General features: G+C 50.5%; 1 protein-coding gene across 1 annotated transcript in view; it reads left to right on the top strand.

Moving 5' to 3' along the window:
- Positions 1-22,268, top strand: part of bcap31 (B cell receptor associated protein 31) — a 44,613-nt gene extending 22,345 nt beyond the window's left edge. The window contains exons 4-8 of the mRNA XM_059949549.1: positions 3,674-3,818; positions 10,157-10,292; positions 13,821-13,941; positions 21,189-21,289; positions 21,636-22,268. Coding sequence (XP_059805532.1) covers positions 3,674-3,818; positions 10,157-10,292; positions 13,821-13,941; positions 21,189-21,289; positions 21,636-21,674 — 542 coding nt within the window. The 3' untranslated portion in view covers positions 21,675-22,268. The remainder of the gene's footprint in view (positions 1-3,673; positions 3,819-10,156; positions 10,293-13,820; positions 13,942-21,188; positions 21,290-21,635) is intronic.
- The last annotated feature ends 298 nt before the right edge of the window (positions 22,269-22,566 follow it).

Genomic DNA, 22,566 nt, shown 5'->3' with positions numbered 1-22,566 from the left:
AGTGATGTTCTCCCAGTACGGCCTCTCTGAACTCAGCAGTGACGTTCCCCCAGTACGGCCTCTCTCAACTCAGCAGTGACGTTCCCCCAGTACGGCCTCTCCCAACTCAGCAGTGACGTTCTCCCAGTACGGCCTCTCCCAACTCAGCAGTGATGTTCTCCCAGTACGGCCTCTCTGAACTCAGCAGTGACGTTCCCCCAGTACGGCCTCTCTCAACTCAGCAGTGACGTTCTCCCAGTACGGCCTCTCTGAACTCAGCAGTGACGTTCCCCCAGTACGGCCTCTCCCAACTCAGCAGTGACGTTCCCCCAGTACGGCCTCTCTGAACTCAGCAGTGACGTTCTCCCAGTACGGTCTCTCTGAACTCAGCAGTGACGTTCTCCCAGTACGGCCTCTCTCAACTCAGCAGTGACGTTCTCCCAGTACGGCCTCTCTCAACTCAGCAGTGACGTTCTCCCAGTACGGCCTCTCTGAACTCAGCAGTGATGTTCTCCCAGTACGGCCTCTCCCAACTCAGCAGTGACGTTCTCCCAGTACGGCCTCTCTCAACTCAGCAGTGATGTTCTCCCAGTACGGCCTCTCTGAACTCAGCAGTGACGTTCTCCCAGTACGGCCTCTCTCAACTCAGCAGTGACGTTCTCCCAGTACGGCCTCTCCCAACTCAGCAGTGACGTTCTCCCAGTACGGCCTCTCTCAACTCAGCAGTGATGTTCTCCCAGTACGGCCTCTCTGAACTCAGCAGTGACGTTCTCCCAGTACGGCCTCTCTCAACTCAGCAGTGATGTTCTCCCAGTACGGCCTCTCCCAACTCAGCAGTGACGTTCTCCCAGTACGGCCTCTCTCAACTCAGCAGTGATGTTCTCCCAGTACGGCCTCCCTGTGAATCACAGACTGGTAAAGAAACTTTGCATGCACCAAGTCCACGCTTCTTACACTAAGGCCACAGTCAATAATGGGGAAGTAACAGCCTCCCACTACAACAAACCTGTTTTCTACACCATTCTATGATCTGCCTGGCTATCGAGAGGCCAGTTGTACAGTCCAAGAGCAGCTGCTCATTCAGTCGTTACATGCCGATGTTTCATGGCCGTTATTGTTTTTGGCAAATTCTCCTACCGAAGCGGTTTGCCATCGCCGCCTTCGGGGCAGAGTCTTTACAAGATGGGTGACCCTCAGCCACCATCAATACTATGCAGAGATTGTCTGCCCAGGGTTAGTGGTCACATAAACAGGACTTGAGATCTGCACCAGCTGCTCGTATGACCCTCCCCCACCTGCCCCTGTGGCTTCACGCAACGCTGATCGGTGGGGTGGGGGGGCTGAACACTTTGCCCAAGTGTGACCATAGGCTAGTGGAAGGAAGGAGCTCCTTGCACCTCCTGTAATACCCCCACCCTTAATAATTATTGTGGACAGAGTGGGAAGGGGGCAGGGAGAAGGGAATCGTGGTTGAGAAAAGGGAGGGAGCAGGGAGCACCAGAGAGACGTTCTGTAAATGATCAGCTCTTTGGAATCAAATGTCCTTGCCTGTGTGTGCACCCGTGCCGACCCCCGCCCTGGCACTCCTGTCCCGCACCTTCGCCATCCCCAACATCCTTCGCTCCCACCAGGTTTGCAAACTCTCTGTTAACAAGTGCAGTACCGTCCAGGGGTCCTCAGCACCCTCGTTGTGTTGTGCCCAAGTGCCGAAGACTTTTGCACAGCACAGGTAAAGAATGGGATGAGTTGGAGTGAATTATGACATTATAAGACAGGAGCTGGGGGTAGCTAATTGGGAGAGCTCCACAGTTGTTTAAAGCCCGGCTAGTCAGTCTTTAGGAAGCACGGGGCACGTAGCTCACCACCGTACATCTGTAGAAATTTACAAAAGTCTTTGACCGACAGTCTCCTCCTGAGGTAGAGTGTCTTCACGATTGCATCAGTGTGCTGGGCCCAGGATGGATGAATCATGATGTCGATGCCCTTCGAATGTGAAACTGTTCATCCTTTCCACTGCCAAGTCCTTGATGAGGGCTGGGGTGTGTTTCCTCGGCTTCCCTTTCCTGAAGCCCACAGTCAACCCCTTGGTCTTACTGATGTTGCGACACCAGTCTACCAGCTGATCGAGCTCACTCTTGTACGGCTTGTTGCCATCTGAGATCTTACCAACAGCAGCAGTGGCATTTGAGCTGTGGCGAGCTACAGTCACTAATGCTGATACAGTAAAGCTGTGGGCTAAGCACACATTCTTGTCAGCGAGGAGGAAATGTTATTTCCAATCTGCACAGACTGTGGCTCCTGGGGAGGATGTCAAAGGTTCTGGTTGCAGGGGGATAGGATTGGAACATCACAGAACAGAGACTAGCCCTCTGGGCCATCTAGTCTGTGTCAAACCATTGACCTGCTTAGTCCCGCTGACCTGCACTCAGAGCATAGCCCTCAATCTCCTTCCCATCCATGTACCTATCCAAATCGAACATTTCTATGTATTCTGTGGATGGACTAGGATGTATCCACTTCTGGAAAAGTGTGGCCTGATTAGGGACAGGTCAAGGTTTATGGATTTAATAATAGATTCTAGATTTGACAAAATTCTATAAATGTGTAGTGGAGAGTATATTGACTGTCTGGGTATGGCATAGTCCATCACAGGTAAAATCCTCCCCAGTATTCAGCATATCGACACGGAACGCAGCATCTATTATCAGGGACCCCCACCACCCAGGCCGTCCTCTCTTCTTGCTGCTGCCATCAGGAAGAAGGTACAGGAGCCTCAGGACTCACAACACTGGGTTCAGGAACAGTTGCAACCCCTCAACCATCAGACACCTGAACCAGAGGCGATAGCCACTCAACCACTTGCCCCATCACTGAACTGTTCCCACAACCTGTGGACTCCTTTTCGTCGTGTGTCTATTTATTTATTGTTATTATTTTTTATGTGTTTGCACAGTTCGGTCTGTTTGAATGCTCAGATGAGAGTGGCCTTTCTCTGATTCTAACGTCGTTACTGTTTCGATTTACAGAGTGCGCCCCGCAGGAAAATGAATCTCAGGGTGACGTGTATGTACTTTGATAATAAGTTAACTTTGAACTTTAGAGGTGACGAAGAGAAGTGATGGGCATGGGGCAATGGATGTTAACGATGTAGACTTTAAGGCACTTTGCAGAAGTTTTCCATGGTTAGCTGATCCGGGACGTAAAGATGCAGGAGGTGAATGGTAACAGTAGTTTGGTTTCAGAATTGGCTAGTCCGTGGAAAGTGAGTGCAGTGCTGTTCCGGCTGGAGGTCTGTGACCAGTGGTGTTCGACAGGGATCAACACTGGTCATCAGTTGCTGAGATGGCCTGGGTGAAAATGTGGATTGGCGTGATAATTAAATTGTCTGCTGTATCTGTCAGAATCTTTATTGCAGACAAGAAACGTTGCATAGTACAGAGCATACATTTTAAAGTGAGAGAGGGAACGGCACGGGACAAGTTTATTTCTGTGTGCAGCGGAGGGTGCTGGACACTGTCTGCCAGGGCTGGTGCAGGAAGTGGATGCAAGGCTGTTAGATGGAAGACATTTTTAGTTCAGTTTGGCATCATGTTTAACACAAATACTTTTGCCCGAAGGTCCTTTTCCTGTGATTAGACTGGCTGATCCAGTGGCCAGTGGAGCTGATGAAGGGATTTGTGTTGACCTGTTTCAGATGCCGTCCGTGAGGTTCAGAAATACAATGTTCCAGACAAGGTGGACCTCAAGCACCTGCCCACGGCGGAGGACCACATCCACATGAAGCTGTTCCGTGCACAGAGGAACCTCTACATCGCTGGCTTTTCCCTCCTCCTGTGGTTGTGAGTACCTGTGCCAGTTTCTTCCCCTACCCCACTGTTTTGAGGGATAACGGTCTCACTGGTGGCGACAGCAAGTCCTTGTGCTGGCAGACAAGGCAGTCTGGAAATGTGTGATGGGGTTGTGTTTCACTCTGTGTCTAACCCCAGGAGTGTGCGATGGGATTGTGTGCGAGGGAGCTTCTGTCTCTGGATGTGGTTGACCTCTGAAGGGTAAGTTTTCAGTTCCCTGCCCCAGCAGTACCGATCATTCCCACAAGTGGGCAGCAGTGTTCCACTGTTGGGCTGTGGAGGAGGCAGGATTTCCCGAGCTGTCCTCTGAAGGAAGGGCTGCCACTGGTTAACGAGGAGTGATTGGGTCCAATGAGAATGCCCTCTTCCCCCCTCCCCACCCCCCCATTGTAGGGCCAGCTTCCTCCTGGTGACACTGGTCCCGTGAGTCAGGGGCACCACGCTGCGTCTCTGTGGAGTTTGCACGCTCTTCCTCCCCTTCACGTGCGGGCTGGGTGGGCTCTCTACTTCCGTTGTGCCAATCAAGTTGGCTCGAAAGCACTCAGCTCAATAGAAGTGATCAAATATTCCTGTTTCAGTCTGCTGCAGCTGAGAAGCACAACCGTATCAAAGGTCGATACAGTCAGTAATGACTTTTTTAATATGATTAAACCGTCTATTGCTGCTTAAATCCAATGGAAATACATCAGACTTTGGCCTGCGGACTGTCTATTTGAGACGGTGGTGGAAATAAGGTGGGCTAATTGTACGTTTTTTTTTAAAAGTTTTCAACTGTCAATACCAAAACAGTCTCTGGTAAGTAGAACTGAAGATCTCTGAGCTAGGGTAAACATTAGGACCGCTCGGTATTTTGCTTCATGGAATCTTGTTTCACCCCTTCCATTCCGAACACAGTAATTCGGATTGGCGGGGCTCACAATACACCACCCACACAGGACTACTGAGTCTTTTAAAGCCTGCACCTCGTGGTGGTGCTGTCCCAGTCTCGCTCACCAGATCAGGAACACCTCACCAGTTTGCTTGCCACGGGAGATCTCGGCAATCATTTTCACAGCAATAGGTGCAGGAGTAGGCCATTCGGCCCTTCCAACCAGCACTGCCATTCAATGTGACCATAGCTGATCACCCACAATCAGCCTTCTCCCCATATCCCTTGACTCCGCTATCTTTAAGATCTCTATCTAACCCTTTCTTGAAAGCATCCAGAGAATTGGCCTCCACTGCCTTCTGAGGCAGAGCATTCCACAGATCCACAACTCTCTGGGTGAAAAAGTTTTTTCTCAACTCTGTTCTAAATGACCTGCCCTTATTCTTAAACTATAGCCTCTGGTTCTGGACTCCCCCAACACCAGGAACATGTTTCCTTCCTCTAGCGTGTGCAATCCCTTAATAATCTTATGTTTCAATCAGATCCCCTCCCATCCTTCTAAATTCCAGTGTATACAAACCCAGTCACTCCAATCTTTCAACATATGACAGTACTGCCATCCTGGGAATCAACCTTGTGAACCTACACTGCACTCCCTCAATAGCAAGAATGTCCTTCTTCAAATTTGGAGACCAAAACTGAACACAATACTCCAGGTGTGGTCTCACCAGGGCCCTCTACAACTGCAGAAGGACCTTTTTGCTCCTATACTCAACTCCCCTTGTTATGAAGGCCAACATGCCATTAGCTTTCTTCACTGCCTGTTGTACCTGCATGCTTACTTTCAGTGACTGATGAACAAGGACACCTAGATCTCGTTGTACTTTCTCTTTTCCTAACGACACCATTCAGATAGTAATCTGCCTTCCTGTTCTTGCCACCAAAGTGGATAACCTCACTTTTATCCACATTAAACTGCATCTGCCATGCATCTGCCCACTCACCCAACCTGTCCGAGTCACTCTGCATTCTCCTAACATTCTCTTCATATTTCACACTGCCACCCAACTTTGTGTCATCTGCAAATTTGCTAATGTTACTTTTAATCCCTTCATCCAAATCATGAATGTATATTGTAAATAGCTGCGGTCCCAGCACTGAGCCTTGTGGTACCCCACTAATCACTGCTTGTCATTCTGAAACGGACTTGTTAATCCCAATTCTTTTGTTTCCTGTCTGCCAATCAATTTTCTGTCCATGATAGTAGCCTACTCGCAATACCATGTGCTCTAATTTTGCCCACTAATCTCCTATGTGGGACCTTATCAAAGGCTTTCTGAAAGTTCAGGTACACTACATCCACTGGCTCTCCCTTGTCCATTTTCATAGTTACGTCCTCAAAAAATTCCAGAAGATTAGTCAAGCATGATCTTCCCCTTTGTAAATCCATGCTGACTCGGACCAATCCTGTTACTACTTGGACCGATCCTGTTACTAGCAGTGTCCATCCCACCACAGGCTAATGTCAAACAGGCTGCAGAGCGATGTGATCAACTGGTATGAAGCAGCACATCCTGATGCCTTCTCCATCATCATGGGGGATTTAAAGCACAGCTTGAAAAAGTCACTAAATAATTATCAGATCACCAGAGAAGAAAACATGCTGGAGCACAGTTCCGTCGCCATCAAGAGTGCTTATCATGCTATTCCACACCCACACAGAGTCTGATCACCTGGCAGAGCTACTCCTTAAGACTCGGGCCCAAGAGGGTATAGACAAAGGGAAACACAGGAGTGCTTTGAATCTGTGGACTGGACTGTATTCAGGGATTCATTTTTGAATTTGTATGGGAATGCTGCGATTGTTAGCAACTTCATTAAAACCTGTGTGGGTGAGTGTGTACCCATGAAAACCTGCTGTACATCTAAACCAAAAATCATGGATGAACCAGAAGGATCATTGTCTGCTGAGGGTTAGATCTGTGGCAATTAAGTCTGTACAAGAAAGCCAGGTATGTCTTGCGGAAGGCTGTTTCAAGAGTGAATAAACAATTCTGAGTGAGGTTGGAGTACGACAACTCGTTTGACAGGGCTCGCAGGACATTAATTCTACAAAAAGTGAAACCCAATAGCATGAATGGCTTCACTCCCAGATGAGCTCAATGCTTTTTATGCCTGCTTTAAAAGGGAGACGGTAACGACAGCTGTGAAGATCCCTGCTGCACCCGCTGACCCTATGATCTCATTCTCAGAGGCCGTCTTTCAGGAGGCCGAGCCTCTGGAGTACCGGGTAAAGCTTTGAAAACTTGCTTCAGTCAACTGGTGGGAATATTCAAGGACATTTCCAACTTCTCATTGCCACCTGCTTCAAAACAAACAACGTTTATACCAGTGCCTAAGAAGAGTCATGTGAGCTGCCTTAATGACTGTTGTCCAGTGGTACTCATCCACGGTGATGAGATTCTTTGAGAGGTGGGCCATGGCCAGAATCAACGCCTGCCTCAGAAAGGACCTGGACCCAGTGCAATTTGCTTATCGCCCAATAGGTCTGCAGTCGTCGTGATCTCAATGGCTCTCCATGCAGCATTGGATCACCTGGACGATACAAATACATACGTCAGGATTCTATTCATTGACTATAGTTCAGTGTTTTACACCATCATTCTTACAGTCCTGATTGAAAAGCTCTTGAACCTGGGTCTCTGGACCTCCTTCTTCCTAACCGGAAGACCACAGTCTGTGTGGATTGATGATAACATCTCCACCTCACTGATGATCAACACTGCCGTACCTCAGGGGTGTGTGCTTAGCCCGCTGTTCTACTTCCTCTGTACCCATGACTGTGTGGCGAGGTACAGCTCAAATTTTGACACCTATGAATTTGCTGATGATGCAACCATTGTTGGCAGAATTTCAGATGGTTACCAAAGGGCGTACAGGAGGAAAATATACCAGTATCTGAGTGGTGTTGCAACAACAACCTTGCACTCTGTCTGCAAGATGAAAGAACTGAATGTGGACTTCAGCAAGGATAAGATGAGGGAACGTGAACCAATCCTCATAGAGGGATCAGAAGTGGAGAGTGACTGATATCAGGTTCCTGGGTGTCACTATCTTGGAAGATCTAATCTGGGTGTCTTGATGCAGCTCTAAAGAAAGCAAGATAGCGACTATTAGGAGTTTGAAGAGATTTGGTTTATCACCTAAAACACTCAAAAACTTCTGTAGATGTACTGTGCAGAGCATTCTGACAGGCTGCATCACTGTCTGGTACGGAGCTGCTGCAAATTACTGAACTAATCTGCAGAATGTTGTAAAATTAGTCAGCTCTGTCATGGGTACTAGCCTCTGTAGTATCCAAAACATCTTCAAGGAGCGGTGCCTTAAGGCAGCGTCTATCATTAAGGGCCCCCATCACCCAGGACATGCCCTCTTCTCATTGTGTTGTTGCCATCCGGGTGGAGGTTCAGAAGCCTGAAGATTCACGCTCAATGATTCAGGAACAGCTTCTTCCTCTCTGACATCTGATTTCTGTATGGACATTGAACCCACGAACACTACTTCACTACTTTTTCCTCTTTTTGCACTTGTTTAATTTATAACATGTTTACTGTAATTCAGTTTTTCTCTCCGTTGTACTGCTGCCGCAAATTTCATGACATATGCCAGTGATATTACATCTGATTCTGATTCTAACGGCCTCTCAGTGTATGGGTGAGGGTAGAATCGGTGGGAAGACTGGCTTTTTGGCCGGAGACACGAGAGGCTGCAGACGTTGGAACAAGAGGTTAGAGGGAACAGGCCAGGCAGCATCTCACAGCCTTGCTGCACGGAAATAGACCCTTCAGCCCGACGAGCACATGCCATCTGTGCCTCTGTAGCCCGTTGCCCTCTAAACCTCTTCTATCCATATACGTGGGAGGGTGGAGATGCTAAAGGAGGTGTCCCTCCGCTAGCCTGTAGGCCACTCTTGGGCAAGGTGTAGCTCCTGCTTAGCCCTCCCCGATCATGGGCACGTGAAGCTGCGGGAGCAGGCGGTGGATGGTCGTAGGAGGAGCCGGAGCAGATCACAAGTCCTGACACCAGACAGTCTCCGAAGAGTATCGATAATAGCTGGGGTCACCCATCTTGTAAAGACACTGCCCAGGAGAAGGCAACGGGAAACCACTTCTGTAAAAAAAAAAAAAAATGCCAAGAACAATGACGATCGTGGAAAGACTATGATCACCCATGTCACACGACATGTGACATATCAGACAAATAATCCACATGGCTTTTTAAATATTAATATGCCCATCTCGACCACCATCCTTCCAAACACATTCTACTCTGAGTGGAAAAAACTGCCCCAATGTACCTTTTAAATCTCTCCCCTCTGATCTGAACCACTACTCCCTTTTTTTTAAATCACCCCCTCCCTGAGAAAAAGACTTGTGCTTACACCCTTATGCAGGGATGTGAACTGTCAAAGGTTTGGAGGAACACTACAGCCCACAATGTGTACTGGCCTTTTAAACAACTCTGCGATCACTGTCACCCTTCCCATGGGCCTATTGGACTACATGCCATAGGAGCAGAATTAGGCCATTAGTCCCACTGAGGCTGTGCCACCATTCCATCATGGCTGATTTATTCCCCTCAACCTCGGTCTCCTGCCTTTCCCCTGTAACCTTGATGTCTTATCAACCTCCACTTTAAATGTACCCAATGGCTTGGCCTCCTCAGCTGTCCATGTCAATGAATTCCACAGATTCACCACCCTGTGGCTAAAGAAATTCCTCCTCATCTCTGTTCTGCATGGACATTCCTCAAATCTGAGTTGTGTCCTCTGGTCCTGGCTCCCCCACTATCGGAAGCATCCACTCTATCTTGGCCTTTCAACATTGGATAGGTTTCAGTGAGATCCTCCCCATTCTTCTACAGGCCCAGAGCCCTCAATTGTTTCCCATGTCCTTTCTCGTACGAACCCTTTTGTTTCTGAAAATGTTCTTGTGAGCCTCCTCTGGAGACTCATCCCAGAACATTCTTTCCCAAAACTGTAGACTGACCAGTGCCTTATAAAGATTCAGTATTACAAACTTTTATGTTCTACTCCTTAATATACCCAGTCCCTAATGTATGCATCTGCCTCTGCCAGAGTGTTCCACACAGTGACCACCCACCACTCTCTGTGTACTTCTGATATCTCCTTGATACTTTCCTCCTTCGTATTGGCCATTTCCACCCTGGGGAAAACCTCTCTCACTGTCCACTCGATCTCTGCCTCTTGTCTTATACACCTCTGCCGAGGAGAGGAAGCCCTCGCTCACACAACCTATCCTCATGTAAATCCAGATGAAGGGTTGCTGAGTCCTCCAGGGATTGTGGCTTGTTGGATTGCTCCCCACAGCATAAACCGGATGGGCCAAAAGGCCTGCCTTTGACTGGTGAGGAATGCAGTTTCTCCCTCTTTCCCCCACAGCGTCCTGAGGCGTCTGGTCACCCTGCTCTCCCAGCAGGCCACGCTCCTGGCCACCAACGAGGCCTTCAAGAAGCAGGCGGAGAGCGCCACCGACGCGGCCAAGAAGTACATGGAAGAGAACGATGAGCTGCAGAAGGTGAGTGTCGCGTCTCATCCCCTGCCTCCCAGGCCATTGTGTCACCAATCCCACCACCCGTTCTGGTCTCGTTACTTGAGGAAAGGTAGTCATAGAGGACTGCAGCACAGAAACTGGCGCTTCAGCCCATTCAGCCCATCCTTAAACCATTTAAACTGCCTAGTCCCATCGACCTGCACCGGGACCAGAGCCCTCCATACCCCTCCCATCTTCAACCAGTTAAACTGCCTAGTCCCATCGACCTGCACCGGGAACAGAGCCTCCATACCCCTCCCATCCTTAAACCATTTAAACTGCCTAGTCCCATCGACCTGCACCGGGACCAGAGCCCTCCATACCCCTCCCATCCTTAAACCATTTAAACTGCCTAGTCCCATCGACCTGCACCGGGACCAGAGCCTCCATACCCCTCCCATCCTTAAACCATTTAAACTGCCTAGTCCCATCGACCTGCACCGGGACCAGAGCCCTCCATACCCCTCCCATCCTTAAACCACTTAAACTGCCTAGTCCCATCGACCTGCACCGGGACCAGAGCCTCCATACCCCTCCCATCCTTAGACCATTTAAACTGCCTAGTCCCATCGACCTGCACCGGGAACAGAGCCCTCCATACCCCTCCCATCTTTAAACCATTTAAACTGCCTAGTCCCATCGACCTGCACCGGGACCAGAGCCCACCATACCCCTCCATACCCCTCCCATCCTTAAACCATTTAAACTGCCTAGTCCCATCGACCTGCACCGGGACCAGAGCCTCCATACCCCTCCCATCCTTAAACCATTTAAGCTGCCTAGTCCCATCGACCTGCACCGGGACCAGAGCCCTCCATACCCCTCCCATCCTTAAACCATTTAAACTGCCTAGTCCCATCGACCTGCACCGGGACCAGAGCCCTCCATAACCCTCCCATCCTTAAACCATTTAAACTGCCTAGTCCCATCGACCTGCACCGGGACCACGGCCCTCCATACCCCTCCCATCCTTAGACCAGTTAAACTGCCTAGTCCCATCGACCTGCACCGGTACCAGAGCCTCCATACCCCTCCCATCCTTAAACCATTTAAGCTGCCTAGTCCCATCGACCTGCACCGGGACCAGAGCCCTCCATACCCCTCCCATCCTTAAACCATTTAAGCTGCCTAGTCCCATCGACCTGCACCGGGACCAGAGCCCTCCATACCCCTCCCATCCTTAAACCATTTAAGCTGCCTAGTCCCATCGACCTGCACTGCGACCAGAGCCCTCCATACCCCTCCCATCCATGTACCTATCCAAACTTCTCTTAAATGTTGACATCGAGCTTGCATGCTCCACTCGTGCTGGCAGCTTGTTCCACACTCATGATGCTGAGTGAAGAAGTTTCCCCTCATGTTCCCCTTAAACTTCTCACCTTTCACCCTTAACCAATGACCTCTGGTTGTCGTCTCACTCAGCCTCATGGAAAAAGCCTGCTTGCATTTATCCTATCTATCATAATTCCGTATAATCTCCTTGCAGTATTCTACTTTCTAAAGAATACCGTCCTAACCTATTCATTCTTTCCTTATAACTCGGGTCCTCCAGACCCAGCAACAATCTTGTAAACTTCCTCTGCACCCTTTCAAATCTTTCTGACTTGATACAGAGGACTTTCAATGGGTTGATTCTGAAGAGGAGATGGTGAACCGTCTGGGACTGTACTTACTGGAATCAGAAGAATGAGAGGGGATTTTGGAGAAACATTTAAAATCATTGAAGGGATAGATAGAGACAGGAAAGTTGTTTCCACTGGTGGGTGGGACTAAAACTAGGGGGACATAGCCTCAAGATTGGGGGCAGTAGAATTAGGACAGAGATGAGGAGGAACCGCTTTTCTCAGAGTAGTGACTCTGTGAAACTCTCTGCCTCGGGAAGCAGCAAAGGTGGCCTCATTGTTCAGAATTGGAATTGGGTTTCCTGTCACTAATGTCGTGGTGAGAGTCTGGGGAAAGTGAGTCCACGGCCAGAGCAGTCATGATCTTACTGAGTGGTGGAGCAGTCAGTGCGCTAACCTCTAAAATCATTCAACCTTCCCCTCCACCTTTCCATCATCCAAGAGCTTAAATGTCCCCAAAGTATCTGCCAGAAATAGTTGACTACTGATGCTAGTTCTGACGTAAGTGAGATCTGGGCTCACATGGGTGAAGTTAAGAGACATTTTCTCTTGAGGGCCAGGGAGATCCAGAACCCCGGCCCGCTGGTGGCAGCCAATGATCATGGGATTGATGAGGGGTCTGGGCCAGTGCTGGTGGAGGCTCTATCTTTGAGCCCGAAAGGAGGTGGGACTGGAAGCCAGCCTTCTGTTGGAGGTTGGGTTTGGTGGGGTGTGAGGAGGAGGAAGAAGTGCTGGGTAGGGTGTGGGTCCAGGCCTGGGCTGGGTTTGGTGGTGAGGGGGGAGTGCTGGGTTGGGTGTGGGTCCAGGCCTGGGCTGGGTTTGGTGGTGAGGGGGGAGTGCTGGGTTGGGTGTGGGTCCAGGCCTGGGCTGGGTTTGGTGGTGAGGGGGGAGTGCTGGGTTGGGTGTGGGTCCAGGCCTGGGCTGGGTTTGGTGGTGAGGGGGGAGTGCTGGGTTGGGTGTGGGTCCAGGCCTGGGCTGGGTTGGGTGTGGGTCCAGGCCTGGGCTGGGTTTGGTGGTGAGGGGGGAGTGCTGGGTTGGGTGTGGGTCCAGGCCTGGGCTGGGTTTGGTGGTGAGGGGGGAGTGCTGGGTTGGGTGTGGGTCCAGGCCTGGGCTGGGTTTGGTGGTGAGGGGGGAGTGCTGAGTTGGGTGTGGGTTCAGGCCTGGGCTAGGTTTGGTGGTGAGGGGAGAGTGCTGGGTTGGGTGTGGGTCCAGGCCTGGGCTGGGTTGGGTGTGGGTCCCGGCCTGGGCTGGGTTTGGTGGTCAGGGGGGAATGCTGAGTTGGGTGTGGGTCTAGGCCTGGGCTGGGTTTGGTGAGGGGGAGTGCTGGGTTGGGTGGGGTCCAGGCCTGGGCTGGGTTTGGTGGTGAGAGGGGAGTGCTGGGTTGGGTGTGGGTCCAGGCCTGGGCTGGGTTTGGTGGTGAGGGGGGAGTGCTGGGTTGGGTGTGGGTCCAGGCCTGGGCTGGGTTTGGTGGTCAGGGGGGAGTGCTTGGTTGGGTGTGGGTCCAGGCCTGGGCTGGGTTTGGTGGTGAGAGGGGAGTGCTGGGTTGGGTGTGGGTCCAGGCCTGGGTTGGGTTTGGTGGGGGGTGAGGGGGGAGTGCTGGGTTGGGTGAGGGTCCAGGCCTGGGCTGGGTTTGGTGGGGGGTGAGGGGGGAGTGCTGGGTTGGGTGAGGGTCCAGGCCTGGGCTGGGTTTGGTGGTGAGAGGGGAGTGCTGGGTTGGGTGTGGGTCCAGGCCTGTGCTGGGTTTGGTGGTGAGAGGGGAGTGCTGGGTTGCGTGATGGTCCAGGCCTGGGCTGGGTTTGGTGGTGAGCGTGTGCTGCGTTGGGTATGGATTCGGTGGTCGGTGTGAGGAGGCTGGGCGTTTGAGCTGGTGCTAACGGTGTATCTGTTCCAGGCCCTGAAGGAGGCCGGGGTGGAGCCGGTGAGCCGAGACGCCAGTAAGCTGGAGGAAGAGAACCGGAGCCTCCAGGCCAAGCTGAGCCAACTGAAGGAGGAGGCAGCAACAGCCCAGAGAGGTTAGCAGACACCCCACTCCACCCTCAGTGCTACTAGACCCCAATCCACCTTGCCTCTGCCCTTCCTGTCCTCTCTTGGTCTGGCTGTTTACTCCTGTGGGGGAGGAAGGTGGATCTAACGCTTGTTTCTCGGGGGGGGGGGGGGTACATTGTGAGCCGCAGAGTCAGGTCTATCTATATTTTCTTAAGGGGTGGCTTGTGGCTCTTTCTAGAGGGTGGGGTCAGGATGTTCCTGGGCTGGAGATGGTTTGTGGTTTGTTCTGACAGTGTGGAGATGGCTTGTAGTTTGTTCTGACAGTGTGGGGATGGTATGTGGGTTTGTTCTGACAGTGTGGGGATGGTATGTGTGTTTGTTCTGAGAGTGTGGGGATGGTATGTGGGTTTTTTCTGACAGTGTGGGGATGGTATGTGGGTTTGTTCTGACAGTGTGGGGATGGTATGTGGGTTTGTTCTGACAGTGTGGGGATGGTTTGTGGGTTTGTTCTGACAGTGTGGGGATGGTTTGTGGTTTGTTCTGACAGTGTGGGGATGGTTTGTGGTTTGTTCTGACGGTGTAGGGATCGTTGGTGGGTTTGTTCTGACAGTATGGGGATGGTTTGTGGTTTGTTCTGTCAGTGTGGGGATGGAATGTGGGTTTGTTCTGACAGTGTTGGAATGGTTGGTGGGTTTGTTCTGACAGTGTGGGGATGGAATGTGGGTTTTTTCTGACAGTGTGGGGATGGTATGTGGGTTTGTTCTGACAGTGTGGGGATGGTTTGTGGGTTTGTTCTGACAGTGTGGGGATGGTTTGTGGTTTGTTCTGACAGTGTGGGGATGGTATGTGGGTTTGTTCTGACAGTGTGGGGATGGTTTGTGGGTTTGTTCTGACAGTGTGGGGATGGTTTGTGGGTTTGTTCTGACAGTGTGGGGATGGTTTGTGGGTTTGTTCTGACAGTGTGGGGATGGTTTGTGGTTTGTTCTGACAGTGTGGGGATGGTTTGTGGTTTGTTCTGACGGTGTAGGGATCGTTGGTGGGTTTGTTCTGACAGTATGGGGATGGTTTGTGGTTTGTTCTGTCAGTGTGGGGATGGAATGTGGGTTTGTTCTGACAGTGTTGGAATGGTTGGTGGGTTTGTTCTGACAGTGTGGGGATGGAATGTGGGTTTTTTCTGACAGTGTGGGGATGGTATGTGGGTTTGTTCTGACAGTGTGGGGATGGTTTGTGGGTTTGTTCTGACAGTGTGGGGATGGTTTGTGGTTTGTTCTGACAGTGTGGGGATGGTATGTGGGTTTGTTCTGACAGTGTGGGGATGGTTTGTGGGTTTGTTCTGACAGTGTTGGAATGGTTGGTGGGTTTGTTCTGACAGTGTGGGGATGGAATGTGGGTTTTTTCTGACAGTGTGGGGATGGTATGTGGGTTTGTTCTGACAGTGTGGGGATGGTTTGTGGGTTTGTTCTGACAGTGTGGGGATGGTTTGTGGTTTGTTCTGACAGTGTGGGGATGGTTTGTGGGTTTGTTCTGACAGTGTGGGGATGGTTTGTGGGTTTGTTCTGACAGTGTGGGGATGGTTTGTGGTTTGTTCTGACAGTGTGGGGATGGTTTGTGGTTTGTTCTGACGGTGTAGGGATCGTTGGTGGGTTTGTTCTGACAGTATGGGGATGGTTTGTGGTTTGTTCTGTCAGTGTGGGGATGGAATGTGGGTTTGTTCTGACAGTGTTGGAATGGTTGGTGGGTTTGTTCTGACAGTGTGGGGATGGAATGTGGGTTTTTTCTGACAGTGTGGGGATGGTATGTGGGTTTGTTCTGACAGTGTGGGGATGGTTTGTGGGTTTGTTCTGACAGTGTGGGGATGGTTTGTGGTTTGTTCTGACAGTGTGGGGATGGTACGTGGGTTTGTTCTGACAGTGTGGGGATGGTTTGTGGGTTTGTTCTGACAGTGTGGGGATGGTTTGTGGTTTGTTCTGACAGTGTGGGGATGGTTTGTGGTTTGTTCTGACGGTGTAGGGATCGTTGGTGGGTTTGTTCTGACAGTATGGGGATGGTTTGTGGTTTGTTCTGTCAGTGTGGGGATGGAATGTGGGTTTGTTCTGACAGTGTTGGAATGGTTGGTGGGTTTGTTCTGACAGTGTGGGGATGGAATGTGGGTTTTTTCTGACAGTGTGGGGATGGTATGTGGGTTTGTTCTGACAGTGTGGGGATGGTTTGTGGGTTTGTTCTGACAGTGTGGGGATGGTTTGTGGTTTGTTCTGACAGTGTGGGGATGGTTTGTGGTTTGTTCTGACGGTGTGGGGATGGTTGGTGGGTTTGTTCAGACAGTGTGGGGATGGTTTGTGGTTTGTTCTGTCAGTGTGGGGATGGAATGTGGTTTGTTCTGACAGTGTGGGGATGGTTTGTGGTTTGTTCTGACAGTGTGGAGATGGTTTGTGGTTTGTTCTGACAGTGTGGAGATGGTTTGTGGTTTGTTCAGACAGTGTGGGGATGGTTTGTGGTTTGTTCAGACAGTGTGGGGATGGTTTGTGGTTTGTTCAGACAGTGTGGGGATGGTTTGTGGTTTGTTCTGACAGTGTGGGGATGGTTGGTGGTTTGTTCTGACAGTGTGGAGATGGTTTGTGGGTTTGTTCTGACAGTGTGGGGATGGTTGGTGGGTTTGTTCTGACTGTGTGGGGATGGTATGTGGGTTTGTACTGACAGTGGAGATGGTTTGTGGTCTGTTCAGACAGTGTGGGGTTGGTTTGTGGTTTGTTCTGACAGTGTGGGGATGATTGGTGGGTTTGTTCTGACAGTGTGGGGATGGTTTGTGGTTTGTTCTGACAGTGTGGGGATGGTTGGTGGTTTGTTCTGACAGTGTGGGGATGATTGGTGGGTTTGTTCTGACAGTGTGGGGATGGTATGTGGGTTTATTCTGACAGTGTGGGGATGGATTGTGGGTTTGTTCTGAGTGTGGGGATGGATTGTGGGTTTGTTCTGACAGTGTGAGGATGGTTGGTGGTTTGTTCTGACAGTGTGGAGATGGTTTGTGGGTTTGTTCTGACAGTGTGGGGATGGTTGGTGGGTTTGTTCTGACTGTGTGGGGATGGTATGTGGGTTTGTACTGACAGTGGAGATGGTTTGTGGTCTGTTCAGACAGTGTGGGGTTGGTTTGTGGTTTGTTCTGACAGTGTGGGGATGATTGGTGGGTTTGTTCTGACAGTGTGGGGATGGTTTGTGGTTTGTTCTGACAGTGTGGGGATGGTTGGTGGTTTGTTCTGACAGTGTGGGGATGGTTGGTGGTTTGTTCTGACAGTGTGGGGATGATTGGTGGGTTTGTTCTGACAGTGTGGGGATGGTATGTGGGTTTATTCTGACAGTGTGGGGATGGTATGTGGGTTTATTCTGACAGTGTGGGGATGGATTGTGGGTTTGTTCTGAGTGTGGGGATGGATTGTGGGTTTGTTCTGACAGTGTGGGGATGGTTGGTGGTTTGTTCTGACAGTGTGGGGATGGTTGGTGGGTTTGTTCTGACAGTGTGGGGATGGTATGTGGGTTTGTTCTGACTGTGTGGAGATGGTGAGGGGCTGGTTTCGATCATAAGATATGGGAGCAGAATTAGGCCATTCAGCCCATTCAGCTGGCTCTGCCATTTCACCATGGTTGATCCATTTCCCTCTTAACTCCATTTTTGCTTCTCCTCATAACCTTTGACAACTTGGCAAATCAGAAGCTATCAACCTCCACTTCAGATGCACTCAGGGATATAGTATCCACAACCATCTGTGGCATGAATTTCACAGATTCACCGGCCTCTGGCTGAAGTTTTTCTTTACCTACGTTCTAAATGGATGTTCCTCTATTCTGAGGGTGTGCCCCCTGGTCTTAGACTCCCCTACTACGGAAAACAGTGCCTCCACATCCACTCTAGCTAGGCAATCGCTCCACCCCCCTCCCCCATCAAACACCTCTTATACATTAACCCTATTATTCCTGGGATCATTCTCATGAGCCCCCTCATGCCAGCACAGATTTTCTTAGATTTGGGGCCTGAAACTGCTCCTCGTACTCCGTGCAATCTAACCAGTGCCTTACAAAGCTTCAGCAGCACATTCTTGTTCTGTCCTGTCCCAGTGAATGCTGACCTTGCATTTGCCTTCCTTAGCACCGACTCAACCTGCAATCAGGGAACCCTGCACAACCATTCCCAAGTCTCTTTGCACTTCTCATCTTTTCAATTTTCTCCCTGTCTACACTTCTATTCCTTCTATCAAAGAACATGACCACACACTTCCCTACAATGAATTCCGTTTTCCCATTCTCCCAGTCTAAGTCCTCTGGACCCTCCCTGCTTCTTCAACACTGTGTCCCTCCACCATCTTCCTGCTGTGTGCAGACACAAATTGCGTCATCCAAATCACTGACGTATAAAGTGAAAATAATTGGACCCAATACCAACCCCTGTGAAACAGCACTGGTCACCATCAGCCTACCAGTAAAGGCCCCCTTTATTCCCACTCTTCCCATCCTACCAGTCAGCCATTGCTCTGTCTGTGTTAATGTCTTTCCTGTAGTCCTAGCAGCCTTATGTGCAGCACCTTGTCAAAAGCATTCTGAAAATTCAAGTACGCAGCATCCACTGATTCTCCTTTGTCTATCCTGCATGTTATTTCCTCAAAAGAATTCCAACAGATTTGTCAGGCAAGATTTCCCCTTCAAGAAACAATGCTGACTTTGGCCTGTTTTATCATCTGCGTCAAAGTACCCCCAAAACCTCATCCTTAATAATGGACTCCAGCATCTTCCCAACTACTGATGTCAGGCTAACTGGCCTATAGTTTGCCTTCAGTATCCCTCCCTTCTGAAGAAGTGGAGTTGACATTTGCAGATTTGTAGTCAGTGATTCTTGAAAGATTATTACCAATGCTGCCACAGTCTCTTTAGCTGCCTCTTTCCGAACCCTGGGGTGTAGTCCATCTGGTCCAGGTGACCTATCTACCTTCAGACCTGTCAGCCTCCCAAGCACCTTCTCCCCAGTAATAGCAACTACACTCACTTCTGCTCCCTGACGCTCTTGAAATTCTGGCATACTGCTAGTGTCTTCCACAGTGAAGGCTGATGCAAAATACTTATTAAGTTTGTCTACCATTTTTGTCCCCCATTACTGCCTCTCCAACATCATTTACCAGCATTCCTCATATATCGGAAAAAACTTTTGGTATTCTTTGATATTATTAACTAGCCTCCCATCATAGTTCATCTTCTTTCTCCTTATGACTTTTTTTTAGTTGCCTCCTATTGTTTTTCCCAATCCTCTAACTGCCCACTAAATTTTGTTCTATTGTATGCTCTCTCTTTTGCTCTAATGCTGTGTACCCACAGATGCCTCATCCTCCCCCTGGAATCCTTCACCATCTTTTGGATGTATATATCCTGCACCATCCCAACTGACCCCAGAAACTCCAGACATTGCTGTTGTGCCATCATCTGGTCAACTTTGGCCAGCTCCTCTCTTGTGCCTCTGCCGTTCCCTTTACTCCAGTGCAATACTGATACACTTGACTTGAGCCTCTTCCTCTCAAGTCACAAGGTGAACTCTATCATGCTCTAATTACTGCCTCCAAAGAGTTCATTTACCTTAAGTTCCCCAATCAAATCTGGTTCATTACGCAACACCCAATCCAGAATTGCCTTTACCCAATTGACCTCCGGCACTAGCTAGCGGCTCTAAAAAGCCATCACATAGGCATGCTGCAGTTCTCTTTTTGGGATCCACCACTAGCCTGATTTTCCCAGTCTACCTGCCCACATCCTGGCTAGTCTTTGGATCCCATCAGGGTCTTTTTACCCATGCAGTTTCTTAATTCCACCCACAAAAATTCTCTACCATCTGATCCTATGTCAACTCTTCTTAAAGATTTGCTTTCATTTTTTACCAACAAAGCCACCCCATCCCTTCTGGTCCCCTGCCTTTCAATAGATGTGTATCCTTGGATTTTGAACTCCCACTATGAACTTTCAGCTATGATTCAGTGATGCCTAACTGCATTACAATTCTGTACACTGCATGCATTCAAATATATAACCTTCAGTCCTATATTCATCATCCTTTTTGATTTTAGCCTTGTTATGTTTCAGCTCATCCCACGGACTGCAATTTTGCCCTATCGTCTACCTGTCCTTGCAGTCTTATTACGCCTCCCCAGCAGCTCCAGCAAACCTGCCCACCTGGATATTGGTCCCCCTTGGGTTGTAACCTCCTGTTTTTTAACCCAGAAGAGATCCCAATGTTACAGAAATCTGAAACCCTGCTCTTGCACCAATTCCACAGCCACACATTCATCTGCCAAATCATCTTATTCTTGCCCTCAATGGCACGTGGCAGAATAATCCAGAGATTGCTACCCTTGGTCCTGCTTTTCAGCTTTCTGCCTAACTCCCTATTTTCTCTCTTCAGGACCTCCTCCCTTTTCCTTCTGTTGTTGTTGGTGCTAATATGTGCCACGACTTCTGGCTGCTCACCCTCCCACTTTAGAATGTCGTGGACCCGATCCGTGACATCCCTGGCACCTGGAGGCAAAATATCATCCGTGTGCCTCTTTCACGTCCACAGAAACTCCCGCCTGCGCCTGTGACTACGGAATTCCCTATCACTACTGCACTCCTCTTCTCCCCTCTTCACTTCTGAGCTACAGAGCTAGACTCAGTGCCAGAGACCTGCTTGCTATGGGCTCCTCCTGGTAGGTTGTTTCCCCCAACAGTACTCAAAACAGTATAATCTCAGTGAGGGGAATGCCCACAGGGGCACTCTGCACTGGCTGTCTATACTCCTTGTTGCTCCTCTCTATCACTTCCTCATTCTCCCGTATGAGGCGAAGGTCAGTGAGCTGCAGCTCCAGTTCCTTAAAACAGTCTCTAAGGAGCTGCATTTCATACAGATATAGTTATCGGTGAGACCAGACTTCCCACATCTCGCCCAAAGGACACACCACAACTCTAGACCGATTCTCAGCGCACTGGCTTTGTACAAACAAAATGAGACCTCTGCCTGTGCTTTCCCCAGCCTGACTGTTCCAACTCTGGCCCACTTCAACGATGGCCGCTCTGCTTACACCCAGGCAAATAATAAAACTGGCTGCAGAAGAGGGTTGTTCTTTTCAAATGTGTCCCACCCTGTCACGCTCTGTCACTATTTCAAGTTGGGTTTCTGGAGTCGGGGGTGGGGGGCGGGGGGGGCAATGTTCTAGTGGCGTGGAGGTGGAGAGGGTATTTCGTAGACTGACGTCCCTGCACTCCACAGCCCTGCAGCGCTCGGAGAGCGAGCTGACGGCGATGAAGCGGCAAGCAGAGGGCCTGACCAAGGAGTACGATCGGCTGCTGGAGGAGCATTCCCGGCTCCAGGTGGGTCTGGGATTGCCAGCGGGATTGGGTTGGGAAAGGGGTGGACCAGGCTGGGAGTTTCTCAGTGGCCTCATTTAGGAGAGGTGGGAGCGTGAATGGGGTGGGGGGGGGGGTGTGCAGGTGATCCCAGATTGAGGAGTGATGGCGATGGATGTCCTGGGTGGGGGTGTCCGGTGGGATTTCCTGGGGGAAGGGCAGAGGAGTAATGGGAAGGGAGAAATAGGGATCCCGAAGATGGGTGGGAGGTATCTAGGGGAGATACCTTGGGAGGGGAGGAAACCTGGGGTGAGAGAGAGGGTAGCGTCTGTTTCTTGCTGACCCCCTCTCCCTTCCTCTCCCCACGCAGTCGGAGGTGGACAGACCGACCCACAAGAAGGAGGAGTAGACGTGTCTGGTGCTGAGGACCGGTCCCCCGGCCTGATGCTGAGCTCTTCTGTCCCGGGAACCCCTATCCCTCCCCTCACCCTCAGCAGGATCCCCTGCCCCGCTCACTCCACGTCGCACTGGCCACTGGGATCCGGCCCCTCTTCCCACCTCCCACCTGCAGCCCCTCAGGTGCCTGCGTGCTGTGGGTGGTGGGTCCCGTCGGCCGGCCTGAGGCGGTGGGGATCATTCACTGAGCCCCGGGACCCCTGTCCCTTCCGGCCTCCCACAGCACCTCCCCTCTGACCACTCTCTCCACCCCTCACCCCCACCCCCATTCTCTGCACATCCTTGTCCCACTCACTCTCTCCTTCATGTGGAGTTGTGCGGTGGTTGAGGGAACTCCAGTCGGGGCGTGTATGCGACACAAGGATCAACGACTGGGCTTGTAAATGTATGCTGTGTGATATAGCTTGCCGCTCACTGGGTGTGAGGCCAGTGTTTACCAGATGCCCACCTTGTCTCTGGGCTGAAGGTCTCAGTTCTTTTGTAATCTCACGGAAAAAGTGTTTACACATCCGCTGTTATGGGAATAATAAATGGTTTTGGACTGTAACGTGGGACTGTCCTGTCTTCGTGTTAGATGTCAGGTCCCGTACAGCATCTCACTGTAACGTGGGACTGTCCCGTCTCCGTGTCAGATGTCAGATCCCGTACAGCATCTCACTGTAACGTGGGACTGTCCCGTCTCCGTGTCAGATGTCAGGTCCCGTACAGCATCTCACTGTAAGGTGGGACTATCCCGTCTCCGTGTCAGATGTCAGCTCCCGTACAGCATCTCACTGTGACGTGGGACTGTCCCGTCTCCGTCTCAGTGTCAGCTCCCGTACAGCATCTCACTGTAACGTGTGACT

This window comes from Hypanus sabinus, chromosome 24, assembly GCF_030144855.1.
Source record: "Hypanus sabinus isolate sHypSab1 chromosome 24, sHypSab1.hap1, whole genome shotgun sequence".
Taxonomy (NCBI): Eukaryota; Metazoa; Chordata; class Chondrichthyes; order Myliobatiformes; family Dasyatidae; genus Hypanus; species Hypanus sabinus.
Note: the sequence above shows the minus strand (reverse complement) of the source record. Positions and strands in the feature narration are given on the sequence as shown.